At 37.6% G+C, this 27,302-nt stretch overlaps 2 protein-coding genes across 2 annotated transcripts; both read left to right on the top strand.

Moving 5' to 3' along the window:
* The first annotated feature begins 1,472 nt into the window (after positions 1–1,472).
* Positions 1,473–3,367, top strand: LOC149300621 (putative G protein-coupled receptor 21). The gene is made up of 3 exons (XM_089485115.1): positions 1,473–2,207; positions 2,316–2,427; positions 3,051–3,367. The coding sequence occupies exons 1-3, from the start codon at positions 1,473–1,475 to the stop codon at positions 3,365–3,367; spliced, it is 1,164 nt and encodes a 387-aa protein (XP_089341241.1).
* A 9,352-nt stretch (positions 3,368–12,719) lies between these two features.
* On the top strand, positions 12,720–13,796 carry LOC149300620 (forkhead box protein D5-like). Its single transcript, XM_089485114.1, has one exon. The coding sequence runs from the start codon at positions 12,720–12,722 to the stop codon at positions 13,794–13,796; it is 1,077 nt and encodes a 358-aa protein (XP_089341240.1).
* The last annotated feature ends 13,506 nt before the right edge of the window (positions 13,797–27,302 follow it).

Genomic DNA, 27,302 nt, shown 5'->3' with positions numbered 1-27,302 from the left:
TATTCTTCCACGAAAAAAAAAAACAAAACATGATCCTCTTGCGTTTCTAATGGACAACCTTGCATACGGCATTCCATTTATATAAAGTTTACCCCATAACCATCTCAAAGTCCCACTAACCCCTGCTACAGGTCTGTTTACTGCCCCTACTGGTTAGTTCTACTCCTATAAAAACCAATTAATGGCAGCTGGCAACCCTTTAGTACCCAGACTGCTCTTAGGTTTCAGGTAGGTATATGTTTGTTGTTGTGGATTGATTGTTTTTTCTCATACTGTGCTAAATTAACAATTATTAGAGATTGCAGAGTGGCTCTACATGTGTAGCCTGCAAGCATGGACCATAAATGTATGCCTTCTACCCCCCAAAAAGTTATAATCAATCTGGCATGCAAATCTGTAAATTGTTTTTTTAGATTAGGGCCCAGTACAAACCTAAGAGATGGCCTGCCAGTCCTGTCCAGCTTTCAATGGGCAAAGTTGGTAAGGGCCCAGTCCTGACTAGTGGGTAAGAGTCATTATTGGCCTGCGACAGATCTGGAGGACTCCATACTGGTTGTACTTCCTTGATGGTGGCCCTGTATGAACTTAATTGCTTCTTACAGCTACCCTTTTAAACTCTTTTCTGCCCCATGCACCCCACCCCCAAGCATTTGCCTATTTCCCCAGCTCCTTGGTTTGCAGGTTTGGCTAAATACATTGCCTGCTTGCCACAGCACACATGTGCTATGTCAACTGCAAGTCAGTTTGTGCAACGTTTCAAAGGGTCAAATAAGACTCCCACCACCATGCATGCATGTGAAAGCACTTTCCTGTCACTGAATGGCTGCAGCATCTTCTGAAGGTTTTCTTTTTTCTGTACTATGTTAGTGACTTCTTTATTGTGGGGCTGTATCAGACACTAGACTCTCTTTAAAAACATAAGCATATGGTATTGACAATTAGAAGACTGGCCACAGCTAATGCTAGGGCTCACTGGTGGAAACTATACAAAGTGCACAGACCTGTGTTTGGCCAAACACATCTCCTGCATGACATTTAACTGGGAGCAAATGGGGAATCCCCCACGTATTTGCAAAATGGACAACATGAACATTAATGGGACAGCGCAGCCATCATATGCATTAGAATACATATGATAGCTGGGGTGTCCCTTTAAAAAGAATGCAATTTAATGACTAGCACAAAGATAAACTATAGGGGCTAGCAATGACCCCGTATGCCTTTTCAGTCTGCTCCTGTCTGTGTGTAATTAACCAATTTAGTGCTATTTAACATTTAATGCTGGAGTGCAAACCTTGGTTGCAATGTGGGGTACTGTTACTATTATGCCGTATTAAGGCAAGTTTTTTTCCAGCTTGAAACTTGCAAGTTCATATTGTTAATGTCGATACAGCTTAATAGTTTTTTTTATTTTTTTCTGTGCAGACATCCCCCCTTTTGTGTTATATTGTTGAAGTATTCCTGCTTACACCATGTTGACCTTCTTGCTCAAAGCCTTGTCAAATGTATCTGCCTGGAATGCAAGCAATGCTGGGGTTGGCCAGGACCAGCTGGCAGATAGGTGGTGGAGTCCTGGAGAAGATCATGCGCTTAAAATTGGAATCATCACTGCCCTTGGTTGTCTGATAATCTTGGGGAATTCATTTGTTCTCTTTGTCATTGCATCCTCCGTGTCTGGATGGTCTCGCAACAGCCGCTACATCCTAATTTCCTTGACTGGCACAGATGTCACATTGGCCTTGATTGTGGTTCCTCTCAATCTGTATGGAAGCTTAGCCCTGGAACCTGGGGAAGAAGATGAGGGTGAATCACCTATTGGACCCTACTGCCACATAGTGGCCTTCATCAATTCCTCAGTGTTTGCCTCTTCTATTTACTCTTTGGCTTCCATCAGCCTGGAGCGTTACATTGCAGTATTTTTTCCACTGCACTATAACAGGGTAATGAGCCGTCGTCGGGTCAAGATCCTTATTGCTGCAGCTTGGCTATTGCCACCCATTTTTCTCTTTCCAATCTCTATCCCTGGTGGGACAGTCATACGTGTCTATTTCTCTCGAGCCTCACTTATCTGTAATCCAGACTATGCCAGTAATATGGGTTACTCCCTGCTCCTAACAACTGTGATATTTTTTCCCTGCTCTGCTATCGTCACTTTTGCTAATCTAAGACTTTGGCTAGTGGCGAGAAGGCAGAGCAGGAGGATGAGTGTAGGCTGGGCTGGGAGAACCCAAACTTTAGACATACCAACAGTATGTAGCAGAGTAACTCAAAGCAGCATAAAAAGAACCACCGGAAATATGTGCACAGTCAAGGAGTTTAGAGACAAAGGTCCACGCAGGGGAGATCCAGCCTCCAGGGTATTGGTTCCTGTGGTCATTGTTTTCTACATGTGTTGGACTCCATGCATGGTGACTATCCTTTATAATGGTGAGACACCTTAGTATCATGATTTCATTTAATACAGTTTTTAATTATTGTTCCTGTATTAAATTGTTTACCGGTACATACATCTCCCAATGATAAGATGTACATTTATTCAGTAGAAAATGCCAACAACTGTGTATGCTCTTATGTGGCTATTATATCCTTGGTATGGCAGTGAAGATTTCAGTATACCCGAGGGCTGTAAATTGCTAAGTAAAAACAGAAAGTGACGGCACATTAGAACCATTCAGCCCAACCTCTGAATACTTTCCTTAGTCCCTGGCCTTATCTTATATCTAGCTTAGCCTTATGCCTATTCCATGCTTGCTTAAATGTCTTCACTTTATCATATGCCACTTTTGCTATTCAATATTCAATGCATCCACTACCCTTTCAGTAAAGTAATGTTTCCTGATGTTACATTTAAACATTTGCCCCCCCCCAGATTAAGTCTGCCCTATTGTTGTAGTATTACTCCTTTTAAATAAACTCTTCCTTTATCATGTTGACTTCCTTTAATGTATGCATTGATTCCATAAATACAACAGGTAAGACAATACATTCCCTGGCCTTATTTAAAAAATAAGTAACCGACTTTTATTTATTTTTTTCCACTCTTTTCTCAGCCATTACTCGGGAGAGGGTACAAGAATGGGTGGAGTTTGTGGCATTGTGGCTTCCAAGTGGCAATGGCTTCCTGAACTGCTTTGTGTACTTCTGGATCAACAAGAGCTTCCGACAAAAATTCCGGCAGTTGGGGCGTAAATTGTGCCTCTGGGGTTGTAGCCACTCCCAAAAGAAACCCCCAAAACATTCTGCCACCACTGTGTACCAACTAAACTGTATGAACAACAGTCCAGTGGCAGCCTTGCAGGAAAGGTCATGTAGCATGACCTCTACATGCATGCTTCTTCCACAGCCAGCAGGAGAAACTATTTTATGAAAGTAAGGTGAGATAATACAGTCACCCCTGAGGAACATGAAAGGTGTTGCAGGTGCATGATTTTATTGTATATGTGTTACCTTTATAAAAACAGTAAAGCACTTTAACTCTTGAGCGCCTGTGTTGTACCTCCAAACTGGCAGCAGTATAGTTAACCTGTGGAATCAAGCCAGCATGTACAAAAAAACAGCCATATCTAAGCTGGATTGCAAAACTGCTTCTAGGCTGTTTATCGGAACCTAAGTGTATACAGAGAGGGCTTGCAGCTTTGTTTAGTGCATTTCAACAGGATGTGTACAGGTTGTAATACATTGTCCTCCAGCTCCTAATAATATTTTAATGTATTTTGTCTTGGTCCTCGCGTTACATGACTTGAGACCTATGTCTGGGCTGCACATATGTCAGACAGGAAGTTGGAGATTGTTTTTTTTTTTTTTTTTTTAAATAAAAATAAAAAAAAATAATAATGGAAGCTGGTCTTTGGTAAGGGAGTTGTAGTCAAATGGGACTGAAACCAAAAAATATCTTGAATTCCATTATCTGTTGTAAAATGTTTTTTTTCTACAGATGCTTTGTGGGTCTATGACTATTTATGAGAGTGGCATAATCACGGGCTCACAACAAAGTGGACCTTGGGCATGTCCTACATCCTTTACATTAGTTTTACTTGTAGTACCACCAAAGAACTGCTCTCCTGGCATGCCATGGGACATGCGTGGTTCTCTAAATAAAATGTGAAGTTTCTTAAGTTGGCTCTTGCCTAGATGAATGTGAGAGCACTGATTCCTTCCCTGCATCAAAGGCTTTATATGATTTCCCTGCCTTGCAGTTGTCTCGCATATCCCCCTCCGCCTACTGAAAAAGCAATTAATTTAAACCAAATATGTGTGCTTTTTAAGATGGTGCTTATGTTTGTGCACATCTAGCACTGTGAACATATTAATGAGCAACAATGTCTTTGCACAAAAAATTACAATTTGTACTGGGGGCATCTGGCTGGAGAAAAATATTACATATTAATATATATTTAACTTAACCGTTCAAATTATTTTCCTGATTTGCTTTATATTTTATTTTGCTTTCAATCTCTCTTACGTTTTTATTGTATATGTCAAATTTTGTATATATAGTTATTATTAAAAGGAAAAAAGTAAGTTAACTGATGAAAATAAAGCTTCAGGCCTTGAATGGAAACATTGTTTTGTTTGTTTTTCTTTATTCATTGATTGGCAATGGGGGGCAGATACCTTATCTGGATGGAAACTGGAAGTCCATTCAGTAAAAGAGCATTGCCTGCATTTTCAATCTAACGATGAGCTTTAAAACCCCTTATAAAATGCCCCACATGCACATATTGGTGTCTGTCAATGATTTGTATAAGGGTTATTCGCTTCCTGTTTGAATCTAACAAGAAACTCGCTTGCTCAGTTTGGCTGGGTGGATGTCCTTTCAGGATAAAAATAAATACACACTGCCTTTGTGGGATTGGGGTGGGTGGGGTAGTGTTGGCTTTCTGGTCCTCTTGCGCGCCATATATGCTGCTTTTGTCTGAGCAATGGTAAACATGCTTTATGTGACCCCCTCATACTAGAGCCGTTGTGTGTTCCATATATAAAATGTACACACTACTGAGAAGGCCTGGCTCTTAATTGGCCTTCCAATTAATCCCATAGGTATAAAGTGGAGTTAAGGTCTGGACTCTGCGCCGGCCACTTAAGTTCCTTTACACCAAACTCGTCAAACCATGTCTCTATGGGTCTTGCGTTCTACACAGGGGCACAGTCAGAGCTGCCATCAGGAATCTTGGGGCCCGGTACATCCCATCGTTCCACCCACCACTCTACCTTAAGGTGCTCCCATAAGCACACCCTAGGAGAACAGGGCTGAGTCTAGGGTTAGTGGTGTCTGGGTGCAGTATTTCTTCAGGGCCTGCTTATAACTAACACCCGTACATACTAATGCACAAACTCACTATGTCAGCGGGACCTCCTACCCGCATCCCGCAAGGGGGGTTCTGGGTAGCTGGACCCAGAAAGTTCCCAAGTATGGTCATAAATTACAATATGTTAGCATAGCAGCATATATGAATATATTTATATCACAATGTCAAGAAAGAAATATAAACAGGCTGTACCCATGAGATCTCATGCAATGTTTCAGCATAAACATCTTGATCAAAGAAGATCTGGATAATCTAGTTAAAGGTGTTAAGTACCTGTTATTAATCATACACACATAAAGATGTCACGTCGATATTCTGGGTTCACTAAAGGACCCGCATGCACAAATATCTGTGGAAAAATACTATAAACAGATAAGACCCCAAAATAAATGTGCTGGATGTCCACAGCTTTTTGAAAAGTGCTAATTTTGGTGAGCGTGTGCTAATTAAAAACTTTAGTGCCTCCCTGAAAGGGGAATCACTCAAAGAGTAGTATTCTTTCCTATGAGACTTGCATATGAATCAGTTTGTGCTTTCCTTTAGCAAGAATCGGCAAGAACATTGTCAACTTTATAGCAGTTCTTAGGATAATGCCCAAATCTCAACAGTGTAGCATAAAAATGGGTGGTGGAGCAGGCTTCTACTTGTATCACAATCAAATATGCCCGCATCGACTGTTCATTTCCCATATCTGCTCCTCCAACCAGTATTCCTAGATAAATATGGTTGGTGATAAACATTAAAAATATAATTTATTAAAAAAATATGCTCCTATTAGAATCACGGTATACAAACAATACAATGTGATTAAACACTTGCCAACACATAAATGTATCACGTTGTCAATGCAATGCTGGTATTAATGCCAAGAAATCCAGACAGCTGTCTGGGGTGCCTGGACCAAAGAAGGGGGGGTAACAATTACCCCAATGTGTAGAAGTCACTCTGCGATATGACAGGGGTGCAATAAAACCCTTGACAATTTGTTTGGAACATGCACAAGATGTTTATATATACATTGGCCTTTTAAAAGCAAAAAAAAAGGACCCGGACTGTACTGGTTTGGGGAGACAAATGGGCTTATTGTCTGGGGTGCTCTTTGGTCAAGGACTGGTTCTGATCCTAATAAATGCTGTTGACTTTTTGGGACCTCCAGCAGTTTTGCATTTAGGCAGAGCAGCCCTACAATATAGACAAACTAGGCAGCTGTCTAACAACAAAGTAGATGCAGTATGGGAGCATCAGAATGATAGTTTACCTGCAAACAAGACATCGTAAGGCAGGCCTGCATTTAGTGTTCCACTATAGATGTGAAAAAGAAGCGATGATGGAGTTTCCTGTTGGCAGGACAGAAATAGAGAGTTAGGGAAAGGGTCTAATGAGTGAGATAAGACCAAGGGATAAACTGATAACAGGGAAACTGGAGATAAGGAGAACAAATGACAACTTAACTGGATAGAAATGAGGAGAGTGGAAAAAACAGAGAAATGGCTGTTTAATGTATACACAATATTTCATCTCAACTGACCTGCATCATATGGTTTGGGTAGTAAACCACAACTGTCCCTCCTTAATTCATATTCTGTGCTATTTTTAAGCCATATTTAATGCACAGTTCCAATTTATTGTCCCGTATGTGTTAATGGGCGTTGAGCTTATTAACACAGAGCTTTTATATGTGTTTTAAAGAAGTTCAGCATTCAACAGAGCATAGAACCTTTCATGTTTGTAAGAATCTATTTAAATGAACAATAGAAGGAATTGTAAATTAAATACATACAAATACACAAAAGCAATGTGTTGACTTTGTACATACCTCTCTTCAAATGGAAATGAATGTGTAAATGATTTGAATAATAAAAGTGACAGTCTCAACAGTATTTCTAATACACTACTGTAAAAGCATGGTTATGCTATATAGTCAGACTCCAAAAGTGATTTGAAGAAAAAAAATAGGAGGAATCTGGGTCTCTAAGCTAAACCCCAAGTGGTATCAAGGAAATAAGAGCATGTTCCTTATTGATTTAATAATTGTTGGATAAAAATGTTGTATGTATTATCTAGATCTAGAAAATGTGGTAAGATAAATAGGCACATTGATGGAACGTGTGAAGAACTTCACCAACCTCAGTCTTGGATATATGGAGAGCTAAGTGGTCCAACCTAACATGGTAGGAATTCAACACGGCAGACATGCAGAGTTCAGTTGGGTTCAGCTAAAAGCCCTGCTTAACAAATAGTGAACTTACTAGGTTATCCATGTACCTTGTATACACTTGAGCAGCCACAAGTTGTAGCTGCAATGATTTTTGATCAGTATCAGAATTACGCCCTCATAAGATTTTATGCTTGTACCAGTACTTTGTTAAAAGAGCATCATTGCCATTTTCCTGTGTGTCATGCCTATCACCACCTGGCTAGGAACTCACATGGGTCATTAGTGATGATTATTGACACATCACCATTGTGACTGACAGGTACCTTGTTATCACTAATAACCAATACAGAAACTCTATTTGCAAACTGCTTTGCTGGCTGTGAATGAAAAGAACAATTTCACTCTGCATGATTTGTAATAAACTTGCACCTACAGTAGTAACATAGTAACATAGTAACATAGTCACAGTTTGTTTTCGGTGTTGGGAAAACTCAATCTAACTTTAGCAATACTCATTCATCCCACATTCTCCAGTATGTTAAGCGAATAAACCTTAGCAGACTTGTTATTTTAGTCTATCCTCTGAAGGTTTAATAACACAAAAAACCCATAGAGCAATGTGAAATAACAGATCCTGCTTCCCCATTGTAAATAAGACCCCTAGTGGACAAATACTGTTACTGCCATAAATGTTTTAAATTTAGCAGTGTGCTGTTTGTAAAAAAGTAAAGTAATAAACATTATTATCTATTGTTTTATATAGCGCCATCAAATTCCGTAGCACTGTACAATGGGTGGACAGGACATAACAAGTAATATGTAACATAACAATTGACTTACAGAGACAACAGGTGAGGAGGGCCCTGCTCAAACGAGCTTACAATCTGTTATATCTCTGTGCTTCTATTTAACATTTCATAGAGTGAGGGCATATGTCACTGTAACACTGTACCTATTGAGAGGTTGATGTTCTAAATGGATCTTAAAGAACTTGTGTTTGATATAAGAAATATATTTAAAAGGTGTTGGGGTAGATGTCATGATTCCAATTTGGTATCAGATGTATGTTTCTGTATGTGTATTTGAGAGTTTTAGTTTTTGCTGTTATTACATTTTATATTGCATATGTATTATTTTATAGTGCATTGTTTATGTCTAAATACAGAAAGTAGGTGCTCCCACTGAGAAACTCTTTTTTTGCCATTACTCATACATAGCGTATTGTCATCCTACAACAATCAAACAGATACTTAGAATTTACAATGTACAGATCATAAACTACAACCTGGTGTAAGATTTACAAGTATTTATATAAATACAAAAATAATCATAAGTAGTGTAAATATGTTGCCTTGTTCTTTTGATGACATTGTAATTGTTGATCTAAAAACCTACCTTCATAAATAAGATCTACAGCATAAGTCAAGTCTTTAAAAAGTTTTTTGGTTTTTTTTGACCAGGCAATGCCACAATTTGCAAGCTGTAGTTAATTTTCTCAAGATGAGAATGTCTTTTCACAGATTAACACCTGCATTTTGTGAATCCTGAAACCTGTGTCACACAGGGCTTTCTTATGGGAAATTCACAGGAAGGCCCCATAAGGATATCCAGCATTGAAGGATTGTGGTAGTCATAGGGGGTTGTTTTGGTGGGGACCATTGGGAATGTAACTTTCTTTTGAATAAGAAAGCACTGTGTACTTTGTTTCTTACCTCTTTGTCAGCTACATTATCGTTTAAAAAGATAACAATGGTCTATCCAAACCAAACAAACAGTGCTTGATTCCTGTTTGTGTACAGTGTCCTAATGCAGTGCTTGTGTTAACTTTCTACAGTGAGCTTTTCATAATCTCAGCAAACAAACCACACAATTACAAGGAGCATCTGGCACTTTGAGTTTCTTGTAGTATACATTTTTTTATGATTTATATAGTGACGTCATATTTTACAGCTCTGTACAATGGGATATTACAAATATATACACTTTTTATCCATTAGGGGTTTTCTTTTAAAACTTTATCTAGTTTGTTGGAACATATATACATTGTCATGATATTTGACATTGTATTTCATAACCTTAACATGCTTATATGCATGTTAACTTGCAAGTCTTTAATACAAATAAAAAATATGTATAAAATAATAGCGTGTAATGATTTTTCCCTCTTTTTACACGCACTTTAATGCAAAACATTGAATGTTGAGCTTTATCAATGAGCAACACGTTTGTTCTATTGCTCGCAAGAATTTCATTTATTAGGCCAATTTGGTCGGAAGTTCATGGTTACACAATGGTTGTGTAAAACAGCTTGCATTGTACGTGTTTTACCATAAAGTATGGTAGACCTATAAAATTTGATAGTAACGAACAGAGTGGTCTGTGTCATCTTTCTATTGCCTAAATGAATGCTACAAACTTTTTTTTCCTAAATATTATTATATTTAATTATTTTATATACTGTAGATGTAACTAGAGAACCACTGCAAATGTTCATCTGTGCATGCACTACATTATATTTACTTTCTATAATTTATTGAAGTAATAACAGTGATCACATCATATACTCTAAATACATATACATTTTAAGAAGAAACAAACTGCTTGATTTGTTAGAGTCAAAATGTATCTAACATCAATTATAATAGGCCTTATAGGCATTATTCGGTTTGGCATACACAGGGTTAACATAGAAACAGCTGTGCTACTTTGCACATAGAAGAACCAAGTGCTAGACTTGTCACCACCTTGAAAGCCCACACAATGCATGCATGCATCCTTTTTGCTATGAAAAATACAGTTTAACACTGATTTGCCACCACTGCTGCTGGTGTTACTTCTTACCCTTAAAATTGACTATGCTCTAATTAAAACAAATGCCCCATAATGTAAAGAGTCACCCTGGACTTCTATAGCCACACACTGCAGGACAAGGTCTGACAAATAATATCAGAACTGCAATATGGCTTCTTGAATGCTGGTACCATAAGGTGTCTAATTTTATCCTAATAAAATAGCATGAGGTTTGACATGCCATATGATATATGAATACATTGATAGTACATCTGGAAAACTATATATTGTATTAAAATCTGAATGATACACTATGAGCTCACAGAGCTGGAGCACAGAAGAAAAATATAGTGAAGATAAGGATTATTAATTTACTCATATATTAAAGAATTAAAGAAAGATCACCTTCAAAATACATCATATATATTTCTGGGCACTGGTGCCTTTTTTTAATCAAGTTTTTTCTGACCAAGAATTAGAAGAGATTTCATGATTCATATTAAATGTTTCATATCTTCCACTATTATTAACTATTTTCACAAAAAACGTGGCTAGTTACATTAATAAAATGCAGAACTGTCAGGCTCAATTGTTCCCTATTAAGAAGTAAATAATAGTCATACTCATCCATCCACTGATTTGCAAATAAAACATGACTGTGCACAGTACAATACAGAAAGTGTAACTAAAATCATTGTTGGGGTCATGGTCTAATCTGCTGGCCCCTTATGGCACTGCCTATGGTTCACACATAGTCCATTAACTATTCTTTCTATACTCTCTCCTTTCTACTGAATTGCATAGGGATCACTTCTAATTGAGATCAGCAGGAATCCCATGCCTCTCTCAGGGTTCAGGCATAGAGAGTTTTGGAGTTGTCATTGCTATCTTGGTATGAAATCCCCCCTGTGGTGTTCTGTAAACCTGACCTGCTGAGCCATTTCCTATGCTTCCTTCATATGCAGAGCTGAGCAGCTAATGGTCTCTTATAACAACCTTTTATTTGCAGCTTGCAGGTGGGTGTCCTCTCTATTGACCATTTCCATTGCCAAAACCACCTGCACATCATCACAAGTTTACCAACACCCTGAGCAGCAGTTGGGGGGATGGTGGTCCCAGTCCCCTATTGTAATGTCAAGGCCTGATTTTGGTCCTGTGTTCACATGTAAAGCAGCTGCCTTATTCCCACCCATACAAACTTTTCAAAGTGTCAAGCAACTTTTCCCACCACTTATTATTGTTAGAAGAGATGATTTCCTCTTACATTCCCAAGATTGTAAAAACAATCATGGAAACATGAAAGTCAGCTTTATCCAGGGATATCGCTTAAACTGTTGCCCATTTTTCAAAATGCTCTCTCTAAAAATCCTGTTCAATTTAACACATACAACTATGTGAATGGTATAAGAAAGAGTGCTGTAATTTTAATAATCTAAACACTGGGTATCTGTAGCATTACATCTGCAAAACCTAGTTATTTGGATATAATTGTATCAAGAAGATGAGTTCTCAAGTAAAGAACAATGTATTTTATTTGATTTTCAATAATGTGACCTTTTGATTGCTGGATGTTCTCAGATTGTTTCCCTTGATACTTTTATTTAGATTAAAGTTATTATTAAAATCTATAAAATCATACCTTAGCCAAATGTATAAAATCCAGTGAACTGCCATAACTGCATATCCCTGACCAAAAGTCTGGATTTTTTAGATGTCTTTCTTCACCCTAAATTATAGCGCTGTAGGACACTATAAGAAGATGACAGTTTGAGTAATTGTATTACAGCTTTAATGTGTACCATCCATGTTTGGCTAGAATCCAGTGCTTATTACAATATTATCCTTGAACTACCAGATTACCCTCACCAAGTCCTTACAGACATAATTGTAAACCAGAGTTACAATGTGCCACAAGCCATTTAACCTATTCACTGCCGAAACCACTTACAAAAAAAACAAATGGCTTGATACTGCTGGAGTTGTGTTTTTTTTCCATAAAAGCAAGCAGAATGGTCTTAATAGTTTTTAATGTATATATATATATATATATATATATATATATATATATATATATATATATATATATATGAAAAAGTCAGTCTCTGAATTTACAAACTGCAGAACAGACAATAAATATTTAGTTGTCAAAATCACATTGCACCTTTAGCATCAACACACCTCTTGCTGTGAATTGCGCACATGACCACCCATCCAGGTGCAGGACCCTATCACAAAAGCATACGAAGATTATCTCCAATTCAAGTGCAGATGACTTGATTGGTAACTCACAGGGTCTTCAGAGGGCTGCAATCAAATCTCTGAGCCACAGAGGGCAGCAGTTATAAAAGGGACAGGATAGCAGGCACTTGCTATTAAGCCCCTCAGCAAACAGAGGAGAGAGTTTCTCCTACACAAGAGGGGTCAGCAGACTGCACACAGCCACCTCTAGACCACCAGCCACCATGAGCTACTTAATCAAGACCGGTGATACAGAAGAAAAGCTCTTGGCAAGGGTCTCCAGTGAAGAGGACGATGATGAGATTGACATTTTAGGAGATGGTGAAAGCTGTGACCTTCAGCAACATTTCTATCTCCATCCGGATACCCCTGATACAGAAACCAGGGGAATGACACCCACCAAAGGTTTTTGCATGGAGACAGAAAGCGATTCTGGTGAGAGTGAAAACGGTCCTTCTAAGGAGATCATGGATACTCCTGCAGGAGATAAAGCCAAAAAGACTTTGGTGAAGCCACCATACTCCTACATCGCCCTGATCACGATGGCTATCCTGCAGAGTCCAGGCAAGAAGTTGACTCTCAGTGGAATCTGTGATTTTATAAGCAACAAGTTCCCATACTACAAGGACAAGTTTCCAGCCTGGCAAAACTCCATTAGACACAATTTGTCTCTTAATGACTGCTTCGTCAAAATCCCTCGGGAACCAGGTAACCCTGGCAAGGGTAACTATTGGACTCTGGACCCCGCTTCAGAAGACATGTTTGACAACGGGAGCTTCCTAAGAAGGAGGAAAAGGTTTAAAAGGCATCACCCCGAATTTTTCAAGGACGGTGTGATTGTTTACCCCCCCTTCCAGTACTACCAGCCTTACAGACCAGTACAACCACCCACCATGGTTCAGCAAAGTCCCTTAACTTGCATGGCAGTACCTGACAGTGTGGGGATTCCTACCCACCGTCATGCATCCACATATCAGGAGATTCTCAAGAGAAAGTTGCCAATTTCTCCAGGGGAAGTGCAGAGAACCATCAAAAGCCGGGTCTTGGCCACACCAAAGGACACAACCCAGAAGAAATGCTCATTTAGCATCGACAGCATTATGCAAAAGCCAAAAGAGACAGAAGTGACTTTACCAAATATCCCAAATGTCCTCCAGCCCTGGAATTGCGGTACTTTATTTCAGAGATCAGCTTCAAACATTCTCCCTACTGTACTTAATACTTTGTCTTCTGGATCTCTAGTAAATTCTCATAGTACCAGACAATACTGCCAGATGGTGTTTCCAAGTGGCTTTTACTGAGGAACAAATGTGATCACACACTATAAATTAAGACTTTTAACCTCTATTTTTCTCAGTACTAATAGTATGGCCAGTTTATTAGTTCATATTTTTTTCAGACCAAAGGACTTTTTCTTCCTTCAGCTTTTGCATTGTATTGTCTGTGCATAAAGGACACACTGATCTCCCAGTGTTTTATTCCAAGAATGATCATAAACATGGACTTTTATTTGATGCAATTTTATTTGATGCAGCTGCATTGCTGTAATCTTATTACGTCAAAAGTATATATATATTCTGTAAATAGAAGATGCTGATATATTTATTATTGCCGACTTGAGTTGCAATTTATGCTGTGAGTCATAAAAACCTCATGGAGTATTAATTATTATGTGTATGAAAGTGTTTAAATATATTATGTTGAGAAAAAAAACTATCTCGTTTGTATTTATTCAACATGCATCACTGTGTCATTTAATTATAATTGTACGTTCTGCATTTAACAATGGTTTACAATTAGGTATATTCCAATTATTAGTTTTTTTCCTTAAAATGCAGCATAGATTAGACTGGAAAGCGAGGAAGCACAAAAACATATTAACAAGTTGGTAAAACCAAATATTTGAAGACTTGAATGTTTATGTGGCTAGCTATTTCTAGGCTCTGGCTTTTAAAAGGTGGAAACATTCTTATATTTCGTTTAAATATAGTTTAAATCTGGGTCCTAGGTATAGAACATTCAGATACAAATGTGTATTTAGAAACAAATGTACCAATTAATACCTCTAATTTATTATTGGGGAGAAATTGAATAGAGTACGGTATTGGAAACTTGTAATAGGACAATAGTATCTAAATAAAAAGGTATCCTATGTCTGAATTGAATTGAAGAAAATAACAATAATACCATCCATAAATAGTGTAGCTGTAGAAAAAGAATAGGGGTAACAAATATGGGATGCTGTTCTGTTTGGGGATTGAAGACCCTGTGACCCTGCCCATGTATGTTTGGGGTGTCCTGCTGGGCAGTAGACTAGATGTCCACTCATGAAGGGGTGAGGTCCATGAAGTCTCTTTGCTGCTGGATTGACCTTCTTCATATTCTATGCAATTGTGTTGTGGTACAAACAGCTCAAGTGCACAAGAAAGTGTTTGTTTTTTCAAGATGTTTATCTGAAATCAAACATGTTTTCACATATTTGCATTACTGAAGGCTTTGTCTTCGCTAGTGTTAAAGGGTGTTTTACACAGTACCTATCTGTATAATCACTGACACAGGGTTATAAGTGATATCAGCACACATGCATTACTTATATATGGCTAGAAAGTGCATCAGAAAAATATATTCCTAGTAATGAACATCATGATCTATCTATCTATCTATCTATCTATCTATCTATCTATCTGTCCTAGTCATATAAGCAAATTAATAATTATCTCATGCTTTTACCTGATATATGGAAAGATAAACGACAGATAAAATAGTGTATTTTTGAAAATGGTATTTATCATTAATTAAAAATGCTAAAATAAATATTAGTTTTAACGACTTTTATCGTGTTCCATTCTTTAGATTAATGATGTATGTATATATAATTATTATTTTATTATTATTTATTATTTTATATTATACATTACAAATGTTTTTACAATTTACGCCTTTATTTTTTAATCCCCCTAAATTAAGACATTTTAATTTGAAAATAATATATTTTTTTGAAAGGAATCAGGCAATTTTGCGCCATTGAAATATAGTTTTTTCCCCGTAAAAATAATAAAAAATAGAATCAAGGTATATGCTTATAGTTAACGTAATATTTTAATATATTAAAACGCATACACATTCTATAGCGCTGGGAAAAGGGAAAGGTTAAATGAAGCAAAATGTTTGAATTTACTATATCATATACATCTCCAATTTACTTAAGGAGAGAGTTATTTTAAAAAATGATGCATGTCATCTACAAACATTTCCAACACGATGACAATGCATTTTGAAGGTACCCAAAAGGTGCTATAGCTAGTTTAAATATGTATGTTAACCTGGGCATCTTGCATTTACTACATATCAACACTGGTATAAATAAAACAGTTGTTGGCAAACAGTAGTAATTAAAAGGTAGGTTTTTCGGTTCCTATTTAGATTAGTTCGCTTTTAGATCTATGTTTCAGCAATAATTGTAAGGATGCACATATACTGTGCACCTTGTGTTTCAAAACATGCATTTTATAATGTATACATATGTCTGTTCTTTTTCTTTGAAACATCTACTTCCATGCTCGAGATACTTACAAATATTGTAGCAAGATTTAAGCAATATCAGGCTAAAATTATTATTAAAATTATTTTGGAAAAGTATAATCCTCCATTTACAGGGTAAGGCATTTAGAAGAAGACTGTATTTTATTTAGAATTTAGAATTTCTATACAAATTTCTGCTAGGTATTTAGAAATTATTGTGACTTTTAGGTCTGTAGAACACCGTGATACACTCTTATGCAATGTTCTGAGCTCTTAGGAAAAATGGACGTCAAAAGGGAGGAAAAAGGGGTCACTTGGGCAGTATCATATATTTTCGGAGGCAACATCAAAGCATTGGGTTTCCCCTTGAATAAAATGCTTCTCCGTGAGATCTGATTACTATGCACTGTATGCCTTTTATAATGACAACAGGGTTAATAAGTCACTACTGACCCCTAGTGGTAGAAATAGATACTGTCGGCGTCGGGACCTCATAAAATTTGGTTTTGCACCTTTCTCTTTCATCGCTTTGTACTATAGCTTGCCTGAGAATATGCAGTATATATAGACATATATGCAGTGTATATATATATATATATATATATATATATATATATATACATATATACACAAAATGACCTTAATTATAATAAATTTAAAAAATCTACTAAATTAGTCTACAGAGTAAGAAATTTCTCTTCGCATTATGGTATTTCAGGTCCTTCTCGATATTTGATCTGGTAATATTAAGTGTCCTGAGCATTAAGGACTTAATCAAATGATATATATTATGTTCTTTTGAAACAATTCATGTATACTGCATGCACACATTGTACATGGCTAATGCAAATGAAATACACACACACACACATATATTTGTTTGCTTGTTTTGAGATTAGAAACACATCATCTGCCAGGGATTTTAATCCACTCCTAGCATTTACTGACAAACATTAGAAAGTATCTTAAATTCGTTATATGGGAACATTACACTGTCCCACAAAGTATATATATTTATTGAAAAAAAGCAACCTAGACTATTTCACTATTTTCTAAGTTTATTCTACAATTTTCCATACAGATATTTCTCCACCAAACACATTTCTTTTACATAGGATTTGCACCTTTGCTTACAACATAGGTCCCATTACCTTGAGTTATATAATTTGCATAGCTCCTAAATACAGTAATACCCCACATGCGTGGAGTTTTATTGTTTTATGTTTTGGAAGGGAACTAAGAGACAAAACGCACTACATTTAAAAAAAAAAAAAGTTTAATAGACGTGGGTAGAAAAGGGTTAAACTTTTTTATTTTACTTAGGGATTGTAGGAGGTGTTAGACTGTTAGGATACTTTTTAATGTTTTGCTAAAGCTTTTTTGCTTTTGTTTTTTTACTCCCATCCCATTTTTCCTTGTTCTTTTTTACTTTTTAAAACATGCAATCAGAGCAATGTGAAGACCGGCATCTTTATTGTAACTAGATGGCATCCTTTTGTGATGTTTTAAATTAATTTTTTAAACCATTATTTTCCCCACCATAATCTCAGTAGGTGCTGATCTATTTCCCTACATTGCTGATCATCCATAGTGTCATCAGATGTAGGGGGATTATTTACTCATAATCAATTATCTCTGCTTCCATCCAACTCAAGAAGGAGAGAAGCTGGATGTGCTCCCACCAATGTATTTAAATTATTAGTGTCATATTAAAGGTTTTTTAAGTAAATGTTTTAAAATATTCTAGTTTTTGTATCAGGAAAATAAAGGGAATTGAAATTTCCCACACATTAGGAACAGTTTGAGAAAGCAGAGTCATTGGGAAGATACTGTGCTACTATAGATGTGATTTCAAGCTGAGTTCAGACAAAGCCCTAGTGGGAACCAAACTTTTCCACATAAGCCGCAGATGAAACAGTGGTACTAATTTATGGGTCATATTTTTAAAATTCAAAACAACAGGACTACTTCTGTATAATGGTAAATATGAAGCAATCTGCATACTGTACATACCAACATGGTAACTCACTCTAACACATACATTCCCCTTCCTTCTCCTACTCATACCATACAAACTTATCATATCCTGCTCATACCATAGTACACTCATTTATTGGTCATTGTGTGTGTGTATGTAAAATAAGGATTTGGATTAAAAAAAATTTATTGTTCCAATGCAGGTGGCTATAATTTTCACAATGTTTGAGAGTGTCACAAATAAAGTCGCTCAGCACTCCAGTAGTTAAGAGAGGTGTATTTAATTCAGCAACAAGGGCAACGTTTCTTCATTGGTGAATGTTTGAGAGTGATCAGGAATAATTCTGAGATGGAATCAAGGGATATTTAATTAAAAGAAATACCAACAGTTTAGGATTCATGGATATAGAAAATCCCATCTTGACAGAGCATTAACACAGGCTGTACAGCATAGGCCTATGGTAAAGGTTGACCTTTGCATTCATATTCCATTCTGCTACCAAGAAGGTGTTTTCAGTGGTCTGAAAGAACTGGGTGGTTGTGTAAGAGCGGCCTTACACTACCATCTATTTTAAAAAAATCCTCCACCTATTTGTTACAAGAGAGAATGCAATCTACTTGACCTACTGGTCAGGAATGACCCAGTGAAGGATTATACACCACTTAGCTAAATAAACCCTGGGGGTTGATTTCGATGCACAACGTGTTACCTGTGGACACATGATTTCTGGTTCCCATTTTTCACATCCTTATAAACAAAAACAATACAGATCAGATACAGGATAACATGTACAACTGATCAGAGTATAAGAGTATGTGTCTATATGGACTTGCATACATTGACAAGACTGAATTGACATTGCAAGAAAGGATACGTGGACACAGATCAGCCATTAGAACTGCTTACTGTGATGGCTCCACGGACAAACCAGTTTCAAAACAATTTTTGGCGGCCCAACATCCTTTTGACCTCACTGAGGTTTATTGAAGTCCACCATATACCACCATTGAGAAGGGGAGCCAATGGAGAACATGTTTTGATTCAAAGAGAATCGTATTGGATACTTTTCTTGGACCTAGTGGCCCCTTGGGGAACTGTTATCCTGTTTCTTGGCTGTCAGATAGAGCTGTTGGCTAGTTAAAAATATACCTCATAGTCTATTCCAGCGCACGCCTCAAGTATTGATATCTATTTAGCAATAAGCGATTGCTAATACATCATTACATTAGTACTTTTTGGTATATGATATAAGCTGTAATACATTGTCGACTGAATTATATTTGATTTTATGTGCAATATATATATATGCTATATATGGCACTTTCAGAGGGTTTTCAGGAGTGGGAGGGATAACAGTTGGTGGGGTGGGATGACCTTATGAGTATTTATTGAGTATGAATACCCTTGAAGGTTTCTTGAAAAATGTCTCTGAGACTGAAACGTTTAATTTTTTGCCACATGCATTGGAACAATAACGCTTTTTTAATCAAAATTGCACTAATTCTTATCATGATACATTTGGGTTTATACGAAACGCCCATGGCACCAGGGAGCAATACGCAGTGGGAGTACGACAGATGCGATAGCGCTTACTATATATATATATATGTATATATATACATATATACCATATTTGCTCTGAAAAATAACCATTGTCTTATAGGTCGTCTTCTAATCAGATCTCAAATAGAGGTCTGACTACAAGACTAAGATCCAGATCCCCTGCAGCGCTTCAGGGGACCTGGATCCCCCTCTCCAGCAGCCAGTTGAGGTCTGTGCGATGCGCGCAGACAACCTCCGCTGCTGCCGGCACTTCTGCCGGGGTTTCTATGATGGAGCGCCAGCATCACATTACCTTCCGGTGCTCATTCATAGAAGCCCCTGCGGAAGTGCCGGCAGCAGCAGTGGTGGTTTTCTGCGGGCATCGCACAGACCTCTACCGGCTGCCCCCACTAGACACCAAGGAATCTGAAGCATGGGGAGAAGTCTAGGGAAGCACTGGTAAGTCGGGGGAGGGTAAGAGTGGCATATGGGGGGTATAAGGGCTTTCTGGAGGCAGAGTGGCATATAGGGGGTTAAAAATAATATAAGGGAGGCAGAGTGGCTTATAGGGGGTTAAAAGGAATATCAGGGAGGCAGAGTGGCTTATAGGGGGTTAAAAGGAATATCAGGGAGGCAGAGTGGTATATAGAGGTGTATAAGGCATATCTGGGGGCAGAGTGGCATTTTGGGGGTTAAAAGGCAAATCTGGGAGGCAGAGTGGCATATAGGGGGTATAATGCATATCTGGGGGCAGAGTGGCAAATAGGGGGTCAAGAGGCATATCAGGGAGGAGGAGTGGCATATAGGGGGTATAAGGCATTTCTGGGGGCAGAGTGGCATGTAAGGGGGGCAGGTTGGCAAATAAAAGGAAATAAAAACAAAGTGCATTTTTCTCAATCATAGTTTTTATTAAATATGAAAAAATAGTTTAATGAGTTAATATTTACAAGTAAAACGTTTTTCTTATGTGGTAGTCTTATATTCAGGCTTTTTCTTTTTTTCATAAATTAATATTAAAAATTTGGGGGATCATCTTATAATCAGGGTCGTCCTATAATCGAGCAAATATATATATATACACTGACTCTGGACTAAAGTACACATACTTACATACTTACACTCACACTACTCTCTCTCTATTACCTAAAATAGTCCTCTCCTACCTACAGCTGCATATAGGGGTCACCCTTGCAGGGTGCCTCAGTTCACAGGAGCCTGGGTGCCATGGACCTTCAGTGCCCGCTTCATGCTTTAAATATAATTTAGCCCCTTAATGTGCTTTGGCATAAAACATCTGAATATTCAAATGTTAGTGGTGATCAGATCAGGTGCAACCCTCGGCATCCCAGCTGAGCATCACACAAAAAAACACGTAGGTGGTAGGTTGAAATCCTTACTGGAAAGCACATAGAGAGAAGCAGTGTCTGCAGAGATAAATTATTTATTGATCCATCAATCAGTGTAACATTTGTAAACCAGTCATCCACCAAAAGAGGATAGAGAGAACTACCAAAGTAGAGGGGTGAAACTTCAGATGCACTGCTTAATCATTTGCAAATTAACCCCATGGCCCCCACTAATCATAAATACATTCAAAAGGATCACATGACCCAAAATTACATCATCACAATTAAGAAATATAACTTCTGCGAGTAATAAAAGAAAACAATATTAGACAAGTAAAGCAAATTACATAAATATTTAAATACAATTACATACTATATTTGTAATCATTATGCAGATATAATACCAATTTAAAAATCTGCATGATCCATGGTAGATCAAACGGTATATAAATGCCACCTTGTGGCCAAAAAACTGTACATAAATATCTTTCTGTAAACACTGCTAAATAAGCAGCAACCCATTTAGTAAGGCGACCAAAAAATAACAAAACCCAAAGTCTTTCAGAAGGTGGTAAATATATTAAATATCTTCTGTGGCATACATACATATAGACACAAATGCAATGCTGCAAAGTTGTTAACATGTTATATATAATGATATAGTGTTATATACATATATATATATATATATATATATATATATATATATATATATATACTGTATATATAATAAATGGAAAAAATGTTAATTCTGTCAAAAATACCCTAATGATGCCTAATGATTCTGTTCTGAATTAACGCCATTAGGTCAGCAGATGTCAAGTTCAAAGATCCAATATGCCACTCTTTTATTGATCAATTGGTGATCACCACCTCTTGGTGAAATGTTCACTCAATTTTTCAATTAACATACAAAGAAGTGGAGCACACAACCTAAAAAAGAATAAAAGGCAAACAAATTCAGATTCCCGGGTTGCTGCTAGAATCATAACGCTAAAAACCCCCCATAAAACAAAGCATACTTTATTCTTAGTTTGTTTAGTCTTAACGTTCATGGATGTAGTGCTGAATCAGTGGGACTGCTTTGCATTTTAACCAAAACTTCTCAATCATTTTAAGCCAACATAGTGTCTGGAACAACTAGAACATCTAATAAATTACAAATGAGATGCTACAATTTAAGAACATATGGATCTCATGGGTTTTATGTGTCATTGAAGTGTTAAATTGTTTACCGGATTTGAGATATGTGCAACATTTGTAGCAATTTGCACCACATTTATACACACTCTTTACATACAACCATGTCTGTCCACCACTTTTATTTTTATCCTCAAAATGTGACAGAGAAAGAAGACAACCCAATGTCTTAGTCGTTCTGGGAATACATTGTATGCCATTTCTGAGAATATTATCTTATGAATATTCTTATGCTTTTGGATATATTATCAGTCACTACTAAAGTCAATGGAAAATCTAATCATGTACTTTTTTACCTCTGATAAGAGGTCCTGCTGTTTCTTATTTTTTGAATCATACCACAGGGATCGCCTGTTTATCACGCTGTTAAATTGAACTAAATACAGCATTAGATACACAATAATACATTTAGAGCTCCCAGCAAAATTGTATTTGATTAAAGATTCTTTTCTGGGAAGAGCATTCAACAGAACTAGTAATTTTGTATCTAATGCTGTATTTAGTTCTAAAAGTGTTCAATTTAACAGAGTAGTTGGATACAAACACCAATGCTTTATTCTGTGTCCCCTTAAATTGTCATGTAGTCCCCCCTTGCAAATGCAAGGATAGACCCCAATTTGCATGCACAGAAAGTGCTTTCATTGATTTCAATGGATACATTTTCCTGCCACACAGGTGTTGTTGCACTGCAAGCTCTGGAACTACAGCTTCTCCTAAACTCCTCCTCCTCTTCATCCCCCCAGGGGAACTAACCCTAGGTTCACCTCTGGCATCCCAACATACACTGACACCCACACATACTGTACAAAAAGGCAGAGTCTCCAGGCACCTGAGGAATGGGGAGAGGCTGTCTCTGTGGCCCTTTTGCAGAAGTACTCCGAGAGGGCCACATAATGAAGATGGATTTGTGGAGAAAGAGAAGTGTTTCTGGACCATTCTTTCTTTGCGAATCTAGCTGCATTATTCTGGCATCTCGGAATACTTCCACAGAAGCATTGAGCCATGGAAACAGCTGCTCCACTGTTCCACCAATGGGGGAGAGGGTTTGTCAGGAGGCCCCACCTTTTTATGGAGAAGCTAGACATTGAGAGAGAGCATGAGAAACTGTGAATGAGAGCATGAATAACAGTGAGTGAGAATGACCAAAAAAGAAATGCTAATTAAAATTCTGAGCTCTCTGATTTGTTTTCGGTTGTGGTTTGTTAGGGTCTGTTCCCATTTTCGACCATTTTTGTAGAAAGTGACAAAATTGTCAAATTTCATTAAAATTTATACCAATCTGAACTGCAAAAGTTTTAGGCAGGTGTGATAAAAAGCTGTGAAATAACAATGTTTTAAAAAATAGGCATGTTAATAGTGTATTTTTACCAAAATGCAAAGTTAGTGAACAGAGGAAAAATCTAAATCAAGTAAATAATTTGTTTCTGACCACCCCTCAAAACAACATTGAAGAATAAGCATGCAGGGTATGAGGTGTGATTGAAAGAGAGAGGTGTGATGGAATAAAGAAAAATGAAATAAATCACATACGTAAATATTCATAATTCTGCTAATGTAAATTGTTATATAACTAGTTAAGTTAACAGTAGCAATAATGTAGCAGTCATTTTCTGTGTCCGGTGACCCAAGGCCATCTACCAACCTCTCTCCATCACCTAATTTCCTATAAAGCCATATGTTTCAGGATCCTATTTTTCCATATAATTTGTGCTGTAAAGGTCTACAGTTAAAAAATGAACCTGCATTTCTCAAATTCTGCCAGATGATGGTGGTGTTCCTTTACTTTACAGTTAAAACACACCCATGATGGCTAACTTTGATGTAGAGGTCACAGGAGATGGGTTTTACAGTTTTTTTTTTTTAAAATGACCTACTCTATTTCTGTTTAATAGTTTAATAGTTTTTAATTGACTTAGATCCTCCTATAATGGATATAAGTTAAATCCAGATACTTTGTGTTTCTTCTTTGAATGTTTATCTCTGATGCTTCAAGTTTCAAGTGCTTCTCAATCACTTATTTTAGTTAGATTATTAACCCAATCATGACCAAGGTTATTTTGGACCAATATGACCCACCAATGTCATCGGGTAGCCAGAGCACCAGATTGGCCACACCTGAAAACAAGGAGGCAGGATTTGAGCTGCCCACAGTTTTTTTTATGTATGGGGCCCAGTGCCTTCAAACTGAATTTTCTCAATGAACCTGCAGGGCAACAGGAAGACCCAGAGCAGTAATCTGAGCCACATTTAAGTATAATAAATTAAGTGGTCTAAAATGTAAGTATGTGGATGCCCAAAAGAGTGAATGGTTGGAATAAAGGAGGGCATGAGATTGGGGGAAATTAGAAGTTGGAGGATCACACTGGCCATGGTTTCCTTGACAGGGTATAATTTTTACATATAGCTGACCAGCACACATCAAGTGCTACTTTGCTCTATGTTAATGTATAAACAAAGGGAACAATAAAATATATAAGTTGCTTAGAGGCCCAAATCCCTGTAGTAACACCATTGAGTATGATGAGAGTTGTAGTCCACAATTGCTGTGTTGTCAGTGCAGCAATTTTACTTAAATGATTCACCACTGTTTGCATTACATCCAGAAATGGGTGAAACAAACAAACCTTATCTATCTGATAATACTAATTTGTAAGTAAATCTGATCAGCCTTCTACTAATAATTCTCATTCCACCATGGAGATCCTTGCCATTCCTAATACCAATATTTACTGGGTGTGCTAGAAATGCGTTATCTATAAAAATGAGATTATCCTGTTTTAAAGTTTGACACCCTTTTTCCCTGAAAAGTTATGATCAGGAAATGTGTTATGACTTGTACTTTATATACAATTATACTCAAAAGCATTGGGCATGTGAAATTAGTTTAGTCTATATATTTACAAAGCACATATTCACAAATGATTGAATCTAACTGGATCTGATTGCAGAAGAGATAGAAACACTAGGGACTATAAATTTGCTCCAACAGGGAGATCTGAGCTGACCCTATATAATGCATATGAATAACTGATGAGGTGGCTTTCACAGGTTTAACCACCAACACATGCTAGGCCAACTAAACCTAAGTTTAGAACAGCAGGTCCAGGGGGTGGTAGCTCCCAATGTGCCACTGCTAAATAGGCTGGTGGCTATAAATATATCTGATCATTTAATCTATGGAGGACTACCCCGAGCCTAACAAGACCCATGTGTATATGCAGACAAAAAAATGCTCCCTTGATGGGAGTGCTTTCCTGCCACTGATTGGCTACTTTAACCAGCCAAATACTGTGGCAAGCACTTTGCTGCAGCTCGAAACAGGCATAGACTGGCTATCTGGCACACAGGACAAATAGCCAATGGGATACTTGCTGATCCAGCAGTCGACCAGGTTAGGCAGTGTGCTGCTGCCGCCGCTAGATACACACAGCAGCAGACTGCAAAAGCATAATAGCATAAACTGCGCATGTAGCAGCCATGGCCACTTTGCAGCCAGTCCCAGTCCAGCCCTGCTCCTAAAGTTAAGTAATTTTTTTTTTTTACTTTAGTGGATGCATATTTAAGTACTTACAAAGTACCATAACATGCACTCTTTGTTGAGGATCCTGCATGGGACACTGGAGTGTCCCTTTAAATATGCTTTTCACACATGCACTGCAGCGCAGATCCCACATCCACTCAATGGGAATTCAACTCACATACTTGCAAATTGAATGGCCGCCTATCGCATGCACACTATCTGACCACTCAGTGTTCAGTGTATATCTTTCAACAGAGATAGCTTAGCAAACACTCCCTGTATTTAAAGTCATATTCCAACTGTCTGAGTAAAATTCCAAGGCAGATTAGAGCAGCTGCTGCGATGTCTTCAGAGTCACACTTACTACCCTGAAACACAATTGCGTTGCTCTATTAATTTATCCATGTATTCTATTTTACATTTGCTAGCAATAACTGCAGCTCGGCTTATTAGGTACTCCCCAACTATAACGACAAGGTGTGTGGGATCAGGTTGGAGTCGCAATGCAGGAGCAGGATTGGGCCCAGAGCATGGCTGAAGGCAGACTGATGGCGACGTATCCGATTCAGGACTGCTGCCCGCTATAACGTTAGTCTTCCGTTTAGGATCCATCTCTAGGAAAATCCAGAAACAGGCAGAATACAAACTGTAACTAGGGACACACGGAAAAAAAAAAGTCCTCAGGCAGGTCGCTGTGGCGGAATATCCCACTAGGCACACAACTGAATAGCCACAGACTGGTCAGACTTACGATTTATGATTAAACAATTATACTAAACAGGTGCTAATGATCATCAAATCAATATATAGGTTGAAACATAATCATTAACAGAAACTGATGTGTAGGAGGAATTAAACTTGATGAAAGCATTCTTATTTTACAGTACTTTTGCACAGTACTGTATGTATGACAGAAATGTCATGTAGAAAATATCAGGTGTACATGACTAAGCCAATCTTATCTGTTTCTCTATCTCTGTCCCTATATATATATATATATATATATATATATATATATATGGACATTAGCTGGTTTGTGTGCTATATTTATCTTCCCATAATTTGTTCCTGTTACTTTCTCAGCACTTCTCTGTACTCACAGAGTTAAAAGTGGGCTTGAATGGCATTCTCTCTTCTTCTCACACCTTACTGAAGCTGCCGTACTGTCTCTCTTTAATGCATCTTCACTGACAAATGACACGTTGAAGCTATTCCTGGCCCTCAGATTCTATTCTTATCTTCCAACGTCAAGATATGGCCATGCTAACGTAAGCCTTGTAAGACATGCATACTTAAAGCCACAGGTTGATAGATGTAACCAAGCCATAAAGCCTGTCATTTATGACTCATCCCCTCTAAGCGCTAACATTAACTTGAACGTCTGTATCATTAGTGCTGGTGCCAGAAGGCACAAGCTCTCCCATGTCCTTGCATTGCAATACAGATTAAACCTTGAATTGCAATAATGTAGCGTGGCGCTGTAGATTTTACTCCTTTTCCCTTACTTAAATCTCATGATGTCCACTGGCTGTCTGTGGGCCTTCTGAAAATCCCCATTCTGAACAGTTAACTTGGGATTGTTTCTGACTTTGTGTGTAAGTAGATCCCTTCATTGAAATAAGCAGCAATACCTTTCAGTTGATTAGTGAAAGTTATACCTGATGTTCAAAACAGGGATAGGCAAAGTGTCGGTACAAGG

Source organism: Sceloporus occidentalis, unplaced genomic scaffold, assembly GCF_023333645.1.
Source record: "Sceloporus occidentalis isolate IW3139 unplaced genomic scaffold, rSceOcc1.0.p SCAF_24, whole genome shotgun sequence".
NCBI classification, from domain to species: Eukaryota; Metazoa; Chordata; class Lepidosauria; order Squamata; family Phrynosomatidae; genus Sceloporus; species Sceloporus occidentalis.
The sequence above is the reverse complement of the archived record's forward strand: the minus strand, read 5'-3'. Positions and strand labels throughout refer to the sequence as shown.